This window comes from Athene cunicularia (assembly GCF_003259725.1).
Source record: "Athene cunicularia isolate RWA chromosome 1 unlocalized genomic scaffold, athCun1 chr1_part1, whole genome shotgun sequence".
Taxonomy (NCBI): Eukaryota; Metazoa; Chordata; class Aves; order Strigiformes; family Strigidae; genus Athene; species Athene cunicularia.
The window spans coordinates 29,742,906-29,757,654 of NW_020799091.1; the positions used below are offsets into that span (position 1 = coordinate 29,742,906).

Here is a 14,749-nt window from a genome sequence, read left to right on the forward strand (position 1 = left end):
TAGAAATGTGAATATGATGAATCTAACAAATGCATTATTTTTTTTCTAAAAAAGGTAGATAAACACACTTTACTGTAGACTTCTGAAAGTCTAAAGCTCTTGCTGGTTCCATGGCATACAGATTAACACCATTGCTTTCTGAAATATCCATGTTTAATCTGCAAGGTTTGAAATAAAAACATTGCACTGGGGTATAGCTTTCGTAACCATTCTGTATTTAATTTCAAACAAATGGATATACAAAATACTTTTATAGTCATGGTTTTAACCTTCTCAGTGTTATCTTTTAACTTTTTGAAACGCCTCCTGTTGTTTCATTGTCATCAGTTTGGTAGAAGCATCTTAATGCTTTTATCTGCAAAATGTCACCCTGAGCAATAGGTTGTATCAAAGCGGAAGGACCTGTTTACTACCAAAAACCATGACATTATCTAGAAGTCTGTAGATTTCTATATCCAACCTCTAGCATCCTGTGTTCAATAGAAGCCACAGCCCTGGTTAGATATTCAAATTAATTTACAGTGGATTAAAATAAAGCTGTGCAACGATAAATTCACAACAGTCAATGATCTGAAAGAAAGCAGTGAATATAGGAAAGGGAATATGGGAATCTGAAGCAAACATCTGAAGATACTGAAAAAGGTAGAATCTGAAATCTTTTTTCTTTCCAGGACTGAAACACTTTTTACGTGCGCATAGGAAATGCAGATTTGAAGCGCTGCAGAACACTAAGACAACAGTAACTAAACAAGCATTTTACAAGTTTAATAGTCATATCTGATATGTGCTCCAATTTATATGGTCTACACTGAACTCTAGTCAGTGCACGTTAGGTGTCTCAGCATCACCTACTGTTTCAGCCCCCACAATGGTTTCTAACTCTTAAATGGCCCTCAGTGTGTGATAAGGATAATTCTGGCTAAAGTTAAGTTATTTCAACTAGATTATCATGACTAGGTGATTAGAGTTATACTGATGCATAAAGGAAACCTCTTTGGGGAAAGTTTTAATTTTTTACATGCTCTAGGTTTAAGAAAGCTTTTGTGCACCTTAAACTAAGGAGCAATGGAAGCATATAAATTACTTTGTGGATCTGGATAAAGACTCAAAGACTATTCAGTATGAAAAGCAAAATTTTCCTCACACGCTTTATGTAATGCAAGTATATAACAAACTGCCATGTAATCCAGTAATTACAAAAGTAATTACGAAGAACCCATGACTCGTAGAACTGAAAGTCTACAGCATCATTTTAGCAAGTGTTACACACCCAGGTATATCTTCCTGGATGAGTCTGGATGTTAACATATAGGAGATGTACACTGAAAAGCCTATATAGTGCTCAGTAAATTAAAAATATTTGTATTTTAATGTTAGAAAAAGGAAGCACAGACAGACACAAAACACTGCAAAAAGCAAGAAGAAAAATAGACAGGCATGACATGATTAGCCATTTTTAAGACACATTTCATTAGTAACTAGTACATTAGTAACACCAGTGTTACTAATTAAAGCACATGCATGTAGAAACAGATTAATTTTCTGTATTTTATTGCCTTTTTTAATAAGAAAAACTAAATATGTAGGAAATACTGGGGCAATATTTGACAAAAAATAAAATGACAAAATTTATAAGGCTGACAACTAAACTTAATGTCACTTTTTTCAGACCAGACTCTCTCCTTTTTTAATTACACTTCTCATCCCACAGACCTCACGAGGTGCAGAAGCAATGGTATACTATTTCACAGAAACCATAGAAGCTAAAAAGCTTTCCTAATTTACATGACTTTTTATTAAGCAAAAATACTTGTGATTGAAGTATTTAGTATATGATTCAAGAACTCCAAGTATTCTTTATATGATTCTAAATAAAGATAGATAATTGTCTCTAGAAGTGAATTTCTGTCCAATACAAAGGTCCACTAGGTGAAAAATCAGTGTCAAAAACCACATTTAAACTATTTAGAAGAACAGTGTAGTTGCACGAACAAATGGCTACAGTAAACTGGCCAAGGGAGGAAGGAGAAACAAAGATACTTAAAGCTGGAAGTGACAAGAATGTTTCTAGTCTTCAGAGAAATGAAGCTGTGAACTTGCTACCTCAGAGAAGTAATGAAGAAAAATGAGTTACCTAGTTTTGAAATCAATTTCTGAAGGTGATTACACAACAAAAAGCAATAGCAAGCATATGGACAGAATGACCTACACCGCTTATCAGTCCTTTTCAGTAGGATAAGCATCCATTTTATTATTCCTTTTTTTATTCACAGATCCAGAGTCATTCCACCTGACTTTCACCACTTAAAATAAGCAGCTAAATTGTAAAATCTTGCCTTCTGTAGTCAGGGTAAATCCAAATAACTTTCTCCTTTTGATTTCAGAGGGAGACTACAGACTAATTCAGGCACCTCCTTTATGAGCTCCACTGAGTTGGGATGAAGCCAGGCCAAAAAAACTTCTCCTTTCCCACAAAATACACCAAGCATGAATAAGTGGAGGAGAGTTCATAGTCCCTAGAAGAAATGTGACAATCCTAGACAAAACTTCAGAAAATCACAGCAGTGTACACAAGTTGAATGGTTAAGGGGTGTGTTCACCTCTAGCTTTAGGTTTCTTTTATACCTAACATCCTTCTTAATTTACTGGGAATCTTGGCTAGATACTCAGAGAAAGAATGCAAGTTTCCTTCTTAACTATCTAAGTGTCTCCTGAAAAACATCAGTATGCTAACAAAGAATTTCATAACTCCAGAGAACATTCAATTATCAGTTAAAAAAACCTCTAAAGTCATTCACAAAAATTTTAAATACATTATCACATCAGCTATTGTAAGCATACCTGCTGGGATCCTGTAATAAATCTACTGCTTCTCTTAGTTGTTCTATCATCACTATATCAATAGCTTGTTCTTCCGATAAATTTATTCTATAACAGAAAACAAAAACATTCAAAAAAAGACATATAACAGCAATCAACAAGGGTAGTCTGAATTTCAATTTGAGCTGTGTTTTTCAACTGGCATGCTAACAATAGAGAGGAAAAAACAGTCTCTGTGCACACTAGTATATGCTGAATTCATAGAAACAGTTTATTCTGAAAAAAATTCTCCAGCACCTTGTCCTTAAAGCTCCAACACCTAAAACATGCATACCAGAAATAAATGTGATGAACTAAAACTGCTAGAATTCAATTAAACAGACTGACTTCTAAAATCGAAGATTTATTTACCAATATTTGGTTCATTAACAACAGTCATCACAAGTATTTTAACACAAGTACTAAATACAACAATTCTTTTAATGGACCACCATGCTTTCTTTTCAACATTTGTAACTGTTTTCATGGTTTAGAAACACTATATCCTGCCAATAAGGCTCTTTCAGAAAGCACTTATTCTTCCCTTCCTTCAGTTTTTGTTTTTAAATCATACAGGACTCCACTGTTCTGATGAGTGACAATATTACAGCACACTGTCATGTTAAATTCCTTTTCTTATGCATTTGCCTCAACTGATGGGTCACTTGCTCTGCTCTTGAATTAATGTCTATGAATTAATGATTGCTTTAGGGTTAAAATTATGACAAAAATAAGAAAAAGACTGTGGGATTTTTTCCAATTAAATTAAATATTTTAAACATACATTAAATCTAGATTTTACAAGTTTTGACAAAATCCTTTTTTATCAATGTCAATTACAGACTAAATATCAAAATACCTAATTAAATGCTTGTATTCTACAAAGGTAAAAATTATTTCAATATTATTTGTGCATACATATTAATTAGTTGTAATATATCATCCACTCTATTCAGCAATAATGTGTAAAACACTGAGCACACACAAAGTGCAAGGCTATGCTTCTGTTGTGCCTTCAAGTCTACAAAATTAACTGATAAGGAAGTGACAGTTCTGGTCAATCTAATGAAACGACACAGCTAATTGCTTATAGATACATAAAAAATACTTACATTTCGTCTGTTTGCCATTGTGTGTCCTCTTCTATTCTCAGTAATTCATCACACTCTTCTGCTCTGCTCTGTAAGCAAAGTGATATTGAGAACTGAACTTTGCAATTAAGTAGGCAAATAAATTCTGCTTCAGACTCAGCACTAACCTAATTTATGTAACAGTTTAGGGTGGCTACTTGGAGCAAACTAACAGTTCTGCTCCACTCCTCACTCTACCCCCTTTTAAGATACTGATTACAAGATCTTCTAGTCACCATTCAGACTTTATTGAGGTCAACAGCCCTTACCTTACTTTAACGGTAAAAAGAAAGTCAAGCAGCATGAGAATTCTCTATTCTGTGACCCAGATTTCATTTGTCCCTTGCTGGTATATGCAAAGAATGCTTCAATTAAGCACGACCCTAATTCTCCTCTTACTTGCTCTCCTATCACAGCCAGATTTGTTTACAGAGAAAGGAAATTCCAAATCTGAAAACAGTAGAAATTATGTACTTTCATAATTATTAACATGATTCCTACTTGACAATTTTAACAGCCATGAATACATTTTAAAACAAATCAGAGCAAAAACTGAGTATAAGAATTCATATCAGTCAGCCAGTTATTTTGGGTTCAATCTAGGCATAAATTAGAGCTCCCACTGTCCTACCTCTAACAATGAAGTGCTACTTGTTAGAAAACTTGACCCTTTCTTGTACGGTTCCATATAGTGGTTTGCAATTTTCTTTTCTCTATCATCTCAGATAGGCAGGAACACTGAAGTAGTTCAGCAACCAGTAAAGATAGCAGCTCTCTGAATGGATATACATTTGTACTAGTAGATAATGAACAGCAGAAAACAGAGAGGCTTATCCTCTTGTGTCATGTGTTTGGCACATCAGTTGCATCACCCTGTACCAATAAATGCTATCCAACTCTGCCAGATGTGTCACTGGGGAGTGTACCAGCTTCTCCAACATTCTCCAGATGGCCCGTTTCCAAATAACAATCCCCAGTAGAATGATTAAGCCCATTCTTTTTTCTTTTTTGTCTCCTTACAGGAATAAAGAACATGATTTTTCCCGTAAGAAAGGCAGATATCCTGAGATGACAAAAATGAAATACGACTTCTAGAAGGTAATCCTCAACCTCTGTACATAACTATATAGGTAAGATAAATAAAGCCATAGAAATTAGGGCTAACATTTCAAAAATTACAGAATCCTCCAAGCCTAAACTCTTTTGCACTGCAAGCTGTACGGATTTCATGTATGGTTTGGTTAACCAGAATATCAATTTTAGAAGACCCTTGCTGTCCCAAAAGGCATTTTATTACATGACTAGATATAAACCAAAGAACACAATACTCAGAAATCCATACAAGGCAGAAAATGTCCTGAGTTCAAAATCTTCTGAATAAAATGGATTTACTACCTGTGCAAGTCACCAAGTGCTGATGTGAACTGCCATAATGTTAAGATGGTATCAAAATTAAAATAAATTAAACTGATCACTCTGGCAATATTCTTATACTGAAATTCAATACAGTAATGTAGTAGTTTACTGAATCAGTGTCTGCAACACATTTTTTTGGATATTATCTTATTGTGACAGAGGACCCAAGGGAACAGTCTTCAAATGGCACGCTACTGAAAATCAAGAGGATGAAGTGAGAACAAGGAAAGGAAATACAAAGTATATACGTAATATAATGTACAGTCAGCTTCGGAGCAAAGTACCATGTTCATTCACCTCAAATGTGCACACTTGCTGAAAATTTGTATGCAGGAAACTTACAAACATTCATTAACATTTTGACTATCAAAAATACTAATAATAATAACATTTCAACTATCTAAAAAAAAAAAAATCCCTCAAACTTTTTTAGTATAAAAGTTATGAAAGAAGCAGCCAATATAAGATAAAGTGTAGTGTCCTAAACATCCAGCAATAATAACTCTTCCTAATAATTAACACTATTGAATTCACATTTGTATCTGTAAATAACAAAAAGTAATAAGCAACATGTATTTGCTACGTAAATAAAGTTTTCTGATAACTACACCTATTAAGTAACTATGACAGGGAAAAAAATTTGTTGGGTTTTTTTCCCTTTGTTTTTAAATGCTAGTCCTCTGTGGCTGCCACCTCAGAGACTCTGCAACTAACTGAAGATATGCAAGAGTCTTGTTGCTAGAAAAAAAACAAAAGACCACTCAAATAAAAAGATCTTTTGCAGAACCACAAATCTCAGTTTCCATGGAGCTGAAAGGCCACATCCTTTCTCTTGCCACTGTTACTTTCTAGCACTTTTTTTACAGACGTTATTAAGTACACATGCACATGTATGTTTTGTTATGCACACAAACATACACATGATTATTCAAGGCACTTTCCTATCACCTATAGCATCTACAAGATTCATAACAGAGTGTATTCTCCCTAAACCCATCAAGAAAGGAAGTTGCCAAATCTTGTAAGAGGTAGGTTCCTAGAATAACAGATTTTATTTTAGATTTGCTATAATTTGTCTTTATACATCTCTCAATTTCTACAATTTTAAAACATTTAACAAAATGTATTTTAATACCATAACATTATTTCATAACTTTAGCCACCACAGCTAACACTGAAAGTCTTCTTGCATTTTACTAATGCAAGTAAATGCTAAGATTGCTATATTCAAAATACAAATCAAATAGTACAGAATATACCTGTCACTTTTTCTTTAAGCCTTAAACATAGTTAAAGGATAACTCGCAGATATACTAGAGAGTGAGTTATGGGTAAATTGATCTCCTAGATTAATTATAGTCACTTTAAACCTATCTGCGTATTTTTGCCTTCTGTATCTTCTACGAAAATGAGTATCAGTTGTGGTTTATTATTCATTAAAATGTCTTCAGTTTATAATTCCTGTTTGCTCTGAAGATATTTCCCCACACTTAAAATTATCACAAACTTACCTTAATGTAACTCATAAATTCAGTAGTAAGAGTATCCGGTTCATCAAACTGGCTTCCTGTTTCTCTTGACTTATTGACAATCAAGCGAGAAGATCCTTGATGGAATTCCACTAATAACAACAATTTAAAAAAAAAAATTATTTCTGGTTCAGCTCAACATTTATTACTCAACATAACTGTATTAAATTATAGAGCTCAAAATGAAACAAAGTTTAAATTTGGAGCATATTAAAAACTGCAAGCAATTTAAGACCTTTGCATTTTAACAAGTGATGTCAATTCATTTTAAAGTTGTAATAAATCAATACCATGAGCTCATAAACTTGTATATCAGAAGCACCACAACAGGCATCGATGGAGTCAGTTTTCAACTACACCAAGTATGTCTTGCTGGTACCGATAACAAGAACACAGCTGGACAGCTGCAGAGTATTTTAAGGCATTCGGATGCCTCAGCCAGTGACTTGCAGTTTAATGCAACTTCAGAGTTATTATGCTGTAACAAACACTCAAACTTTTAACAGAACTCAAACAAAATGAATCAGAGCCTTCAGAGCCTATGCCAATCTCTTGCTTACATATATTATTTCCAGGGATATGAGGCAGTAATAATTTTCTCCTCTGTTTGAAGTTGTCTGATCCTGTAACTTACCCTCTCCAGTTTGCTAATAAACACTGTAGGCTGTAATGCTCTTACTATAGGATGGTAATGCTCTTACTAGTATATAGTATTTTACTAAATTGTGATGAGTACCTCAACTGAAGCTCATTTAATCTGGTATGTAACACTACTTATGTGGTTTCCATATGCAACTCACTGACTTCATCCTGTATGTGCAGACCTTGAAGAAACATTGTTTATCAGTATGTAGATATAATTTAGAAAAATATAAGTTATTTCAGTAATATTTAGATAAAGTGATATGTTCTCACAAAATTTGAAGAGGTTTGCTTGTTTCCAGAGGTAATGCTGACTTTGATTAATAAAGCTTTATATACACATGAAGTCCAACTACAGAAGTGGACTCTGTTTTTGTAGAGTTTTGGTAAGTTCTTACACATTGATATTACTGGTTGGGAAGCATGGTTTAAGCCAACTCTTCTTCCCCAAGTCAGAACCAGAACTTATTAACTCTTGAGACAAGGTGCAACAAGTTCATTGGAATTGCTACAGAAAATGAATATAAGGACCTCAACTCAGCTCAGTTAAAAACATTCTACATAGCATACTTTCTCCTTTTTTTATGTGACTTCATATGCATTCCCAAAGACTTCTGGGTAGGTAGACATTTATTACAAAAAAAAACAAAAAATGCATGTTGTTCAACTAGAATATCAGCAAGAAAAAGTCAATTTAATAAGGCATTGATCCAGTGCAAAATTAAACACTGAAAATTCCAAGACAAAATAGCAGTTAATAAAACAGATCTCATTTAAAGATGGTATTTGTAGACTCCTGAAAGACTGATGCTTGTAGAGCTGTTATTTATTTACAGTCTTATACATGGAATTATTGACAGAATTTCCCTGTATTTAATGCCCACTTTTTTTAGATTCCAACCTTTTCTTGAGTTAGCATGGTGACCTGAATCTTCCTTTACAACCTGATCTTCTTCCACAATGTCTGACATTGGAACATTAAAACTGATAGTATCTTCATCAGATGGCTAAGGAGAAATAAGATAAACACTGGTTTCAGCTCAAACCAAGAGTGATAAAAGTGTACATATTAAGAAGAGTGCTCACTAAAGAGTGGCAAACTAGTAAGAGAGAGGTTTCCAGAGCATCTAACATAACCAAATCCTGTTGAAGGAAGCTGTAGTCATGCTGAATACATCCTCACAGGACATTTGCCAAGCAGAACAATTCAGATGTCCTCTTTTCTTATCTTCCTCACTGCAACTAGTCCTCTCCTTGCAGTGACACAACTGCACTGTGCTGCTCTCTGTGCACTTTCCTGGGATAGCTGAAAATAGAGGCTCCTTGTAGCCACCGAAGTCTAAACCTTGTATCCCAGTCCTTTTTTCTTTCCCTTCAAGACCTTTTCCCCCCGGTTTACCATGTAGCTTATTAATTGCATATCTAAAGCAAGCAAGATGAACTTTGTAGGCTGAGACAGTTATTAGATTAACTGGTAGACCTGAAAAAAAGCATAAACACTCAAGTACACTGGCTTCTCTTCAATGACTTAAAACCTCATCCATGTTTTTCAGCTGTATTAGCTGGTACACTAAAACACATTACTTTTATCACAAGCTTATCCTGTCTGTAACTTTATAGACAGTGGCTACACAAAGAAGCACTGAGACACTCGCCTTCACTTCTGTCCCATGCCACCAGGGCTCTGCTGTTCTACAGGACCAGCACTGACCTGCTCACAGTGGGACCTGTTCACATTCTCCCGAGGTGAACTATGGCAAAAACACAGTTTGCAGAAGAGGCCAAGTTTTTATCCTTGCTTTCCTGAGATAGAGAGCTTACCACTACAACAGTCTTTCAGAATTTTGCAAATTCATTTCCCAACAAAACCACTGGCATTGCTCATTCTTTGGATGCTCTGTACATACATATTCTAGACATGTGCTTTGTAATTGTAACTGCTATAACACATATATAGCAGTTTGTTCCATATCCTTTAAGAATATATATTTTTAAGGAAATGGTATTTCCCTGTTTATCAGTTCAGCCCACTGTAACAAGATCTGCAATGGAATGGGATGTTGTCACATACAATCAGTTACCCAGCTTCACAGTCACTAGCTTCTAGTAGAGTTATGCCATTCTTACAACCTTTATATGTTCATATTCTATGCAGAAAATATTTTTTTTAATCCTGAAGGTAATGTTTGTGATAAGGGATGGAGCAAATCTACTTTGCTCCAAAAAAAGTGTATCAGACTTACATGTGGTTATTCCCATTTGCCAAGAATACCCTGGACTTAATGCATTTTATAAAAGTGGACCACCACAAATGTTTTCTACAAATAAACTGCATATTAACAACTCTATCAGTTCACTGGCTGTATTCTTCTGCCTAAAGAGAAAAAAAATCAAAAGGATGTTCAGGGACTTGATAAAGCCTTATCATAATGATGAAGCTTTGTAATGAAGTGAACTAGCATTGCAGTACTGCTCCTGTTTGTCAATTTTTAAAACAAATTTTAAAATAAATTTTATTTTAAAATTAAACAATATAGTATCTCAAACAGAAAATAAACAAACCACACTCCAAGTATTCTAAGCACAAAAGTCACTAGTTTTTTTAGACCTGAAGCAATGACAACCCAACAGCTTTAAAAAAAAAAAAAAATTGTGCACACTATAAATTCATGCAGACAACCAAGGTTACAGTGAAGTTCCTTCTCTTTCTTTCAGTTTATATCTCATGTGACATTTAAGCATTAAATTTAGTTATTCTAAATCAAAGATTCATGTTTTGTTAATTTCACAACTATCATTTGAAAATATTACAGTAAAATATTCTTATACACTTATTACAAATTCTGAATACTAAAACAGGCATGATTTTTTCTCAGCAGAGTCACACATACTGCTTTTAAGAAAATATTTTGGAGTGTTGGTGTCAAAAAAAGCCATGGGCCATTCAATCTAGAAACAGAAATTCATTCCTTTAACAAGCTATGTCTCACTTTCAGGGCCTACAGAATTCTGCAATTGATTTTCCAGGTGTTTCCTGCCAGTATAGCATGAAATAGAAACTATCCTGCAGCCTGCAATAATACAAAAGTATTGCTCCTTCACAGGTGAAATACTGTATCTCACGTCCTTCATCCAGAGTTTTATTTTTATTCAGCTAGCAACAGAAGACAACAGACATGGAACAATTAAAAATACCTAATGCTATGCCAACACTGAGTTCAGATGATGCATTTTGAAAGACTCTTCATATACATTCTTGCTGGTACTAATGCATCACTCTTATGGGTACTAAAGCAGGGACAACATCCAGATCTTAACAAGTACCCTCTTGTCCTCATGAAGTTTAACTAAGGAAAAAATAAGGCTGAAGGGAGGTGGAAAATGGATCAAAATGCTGCACTGTTCCTAAACGATGAGGTACATGAGTGCACTACCTTAAAGCGAAATTTGCCTTCAAGCTGCTGTGATCAATTTTACAGCAACACTACAAGATATCTTTCACTTGAAATGCTCAAGATGACTATATCTCTGAAGAATTGACCCTGAAATGACCCTACCAACAAGTCAGACAGAAATACTAAATCATTCATTTCAATAAGTAATCTCTCCTGTGTTTATGGATCCAAAACTAATTAGCAAACTTCCTAAAAAATACATTAGTATTCAAACAAGTGATTAATTTAAGGTACCATTTTCAAGTTACACAAATGACATGGTAGTATATTCTGTAAAAGAGATGAAACTCAAAGCTACTAGCTTTCAGACTAAAAAAATGCAGTTTGTTTTTATGGCTGATGTATTTATAAAAACCCTCCAAAAATGTGTTTTAATGATCACTTTATGACTGCCCATTTAATGTTTATCTAATATTTGATATGTACATTTCTGATTGTAATTAACAACATATGTGAATCTGTATTTGCAACATGCTAATATTTTTGCACAACTCTCATCTATAATACAGGTATTAAAAGGTTGCATCAGAAGGAAAAGCGAGTGGTGAATTTACTACCAAATACATTTGGGACTACTGATCTCAGCATCTATTTTCTCCTTAATAGTAGGGCAGTAGTCAGGTGGGGATGGAATGAGTAAATCAGTTCACATATAAGAAACCTCTGTGCTAATAAAAATATATTGGTTCACTGTTGATGGTCTTTAAAATATTTTTTGCAGCATTTCAATGGCTACGTTTCGATTACAGGAAAGATGAACTATTTTCTAAAGGTGTTACTTGTAGCTAAAGAGGAAATTCTGGAGTATTAGTTTCATTAACATGCTAACTCAGCTTCAGGAAGTGTAAGAACGGCAAAACAGTTCGTAAGTGTCTTATGGCCTGCACGCTCTTACAACTGGAAGAAACCATTAGAAGTCTGGCTAGAAATGTCCGTAACTCTGCTTCATTTCTATCTAGCCAGAAACTTGCCCAAATACTTTAAAAAAAGCCCCACAGGGATTTCCAAGTTGTTTTGTATTCAAAAGACCAATCGGTGTGTAAGTGGATTGATTTTCAATCTGCTTTTTAGTGACTACAAATTCAGTACCTACACTTGATTCTTTATACATTTTTTTTCAAAAGCAACAGAATCTCTTTTCCTCAAAGGAGGAGAGAAACACTAAAGAATCAGTGTAAAATTATTTTAAGTAGCAAGAAGCTCATTCTTTTATTGTGACCTGTATATTTCCTATTAGGTCAGACTAGAAATCCCATTATTTGCATATTTCAGAAAGATCATCACTGAATTATATTGAAAATTATTTACTTATTTATCGTTATTTATTCAGTTCAACTCCAAATAGATTTAGTGCCCTATTCAGCTGAGCAGTGCCTCAGAATAAAGGTCTAGGGAAGTGAGTTCTAACTGCTTAGGATAACACCAGTCTCAGAAAACTATCCTTTCTCTTTACACAGTCAGACAACATAGTTCATAAAATTTCTGAAGGCTGATTTCCAGCACTAGGTAATTGCCAGAACATGTAAACGCATTAAGATCTGCAAAGTTTCTGAAGTTCCTACACTACAGTGAACTGCCATAACCAGAACGTCACAGAACATACCAGGACTCAGCACCCTGAACTCCTGTTAATTCCCAACAGGAGAGTCATCAGTCAGAGAAAACAGGTGATTAGTAGCCAGGCATGTAACCTGTTAGGACATTTATTTTGTTGAAAACAGCAGTCATGGATTCTGATTTGGTCTTCGTTTATGTAAACTGCTGCAGTGAATTTTCACTATTGGTAGGTCATTGACCATTTGTAAGCAAGTATCTCACTGCCCTCTTCAGAAAGTGTACAGACAAGAGAAAAAAAAGAAAAACCCCAGTCTCCGTTTACCTTTGTTTAACCATTTCTTAGCAAGAAATTCAGGTCAAGGATATGGTTGCACACTTTTGATGGCTAAAAATGTATTCACATTGTTAACAAACTTAAAACATAGTAAAAATACAGGTACTGGACAGGGAGCTGGACTCAAAATTCAGGCAACTTACCTCTGTTGCTGACAAACGTTTATCACCATTATCACTACCAACACCGGAATCTGAGTCCTTTTTACTTGGGTAGATGTCATCAATGCTAGATATGAATTGGAAAAAAAAAAACAAAACAAAAAAACCTCAATAAAAAGCTATCATAGCATTTACCATTAGAATTCTGTCTTAGTTTTGCTTAAATTAAAGCAAATTCCAACCAGTCTTAATGGTAGAGGGTGAAATAGCCTAGAACGGTTAAGAACTACAAATTTGCAGTCTGGTGATAGTGAAAAAGATCAGATGGAATGGCTGGTTAGCCTAAGGATTAACGCAAGGAACAGAAATAATCTTCTATAATGCTTACTTTTGTCTATACACTAGGTAAAAATATTTATTTACTCACTAAGTAGAACACAGGAGTCTGAAGTCATTTAGCCATGGGATAAGCAACTAAACTAGTTGAACTCAAACTGGAGTCAACAGATTTAGTTGTAAACACTGATGCATTAAAAGTGAGCTGGTAGCTCCCTGTGGCTTGAAGTAATTATTAACACAGAAACCTCCTTTCAGTGCTTTAAAATAGACTATGAAATTTAGGTTTTTAAGCAAATTAGTACAGTAATGGCCACTGCTCTCTCTTCTGGTTTCATTACCTAATATGACTTCTGCTCATTTTAAAGCACACTGTTAGATGCAATACTATCATCACAACTTTTTTTTTTTTAAAATATGCTTTATAATCCCCTCATACGCAATCCTGAAAGTTGTAATCTTGAGTTCAGATTGACACAGCAATTTAAGAAATAATTTAATCAGTCTTCACATGAATAAAGTACCTGATTAATCCTAATCTTAAATTATCTCTTATCAGTAAACATTTAACGATTTTGTGTAGGAACTGCCTATGGAAATCCTAACCAGGTTATGTTTTTTCTTTAGAAGTGTGAAATTATTCTCTAAAATAAAAATTTGGTAATTATTATGTGCTAGAGTATTAGGCTGTTAGTTACCAACTGGCACCTACCCTGTACTATCCCCCTTACCCTAACATGTATGCTCCTATATGACCAAAATGTCATACAGGACATGACACTGTTATCAATTTTCTTATATGCTAAAAGAAAAACCCCAAAAATCTGTAGGTATTTCCCAAATGGAAAACTTACTCTTCATCCAGAATTCTTCCCACCTTTGGCATTTATCTGATAGAAATTCACAAAGGTGTCTCCAAACATACATGGAGGTAAGCAATTTGTTAGAAACCTTATCTACATGACTGAAAGGGAGATTCCATAACAGGGGTGGGTTTTTTCAGGGTGTTAGCAGCAACACCTTTATCTTTATTTACCTCAGCACTTTTAGTGAGTACTTCTCTCAAAAAATAAAGTATTATCCTACTTTCTCTGATTAGTTATATCATACTTCCCATATTAGCAAAGAAAGAGCTAGCTAAAAGCTGGTTTCCAATTAGCTATGGAGATTCTTAGAGAAAGGAGTTGCTTTGTATCTAATTCCTGTCCTTAAACCACAATACAAGATGACATTACCTAGATCTTTGATGCAATACATTAAAGATTTTTTCTTTCATTTTGCTAACAAATAAGCACATTTCACTTTAAAAAGGTCTCAGAATTCATGCAGCTTGCTTTGCTGGATGGATAAGCCCCTGAATGAATAAAAAAGCTTGAAACAACTATGTGAC

At 34.4% G+C, this 14,749-nt stretch overlaps 1 protein-coding gene across 7 annotated transcripts in view; it reads right to left on the reverse strand.

Annotated features, from left to right (window-relative positions):
- LRCH1 (leucine rich repeats and calponin homology domain containing 1) overlaps positions 1-14,749 on the reverse strand; it is a 93,754-nt gene that overhangs the window by 40,929 nt on the left and 38,076 nt on the right. For all 7 annotated transcript variants that reach the window (XR_003399148.1, XR_003399170.1, XR_003399145.1 and 4 more), the window contains exons 7-11: positions 13,066-13,150; positions 8,478-8,583; positions 6,917-7,026; positions 3,972-4,039; positions 2,842-2,928 (exon numbers count right to left, since the gene is read on the reverse strand). Coding sequence is in view for 3 of the 7 variants with exons in the window: in XM_026856431.1 (XP_026712232.1) it covers positions 2,842-2,928; positions 3,972-4,039; positions 6,917-7,026; positions 8,478-8,583; positions 13,066-13,150 (456 nt within the window). In the remaining 4 variants the exon portion in view is untranslated. The remainder of the gene's footprint in view (positions 1-2,841; positions 2,929-3,971; positions 4,040-6,916; positions 7,027-8,477; positions 8,584-13,065; positions 13,151-14,749) is intronic.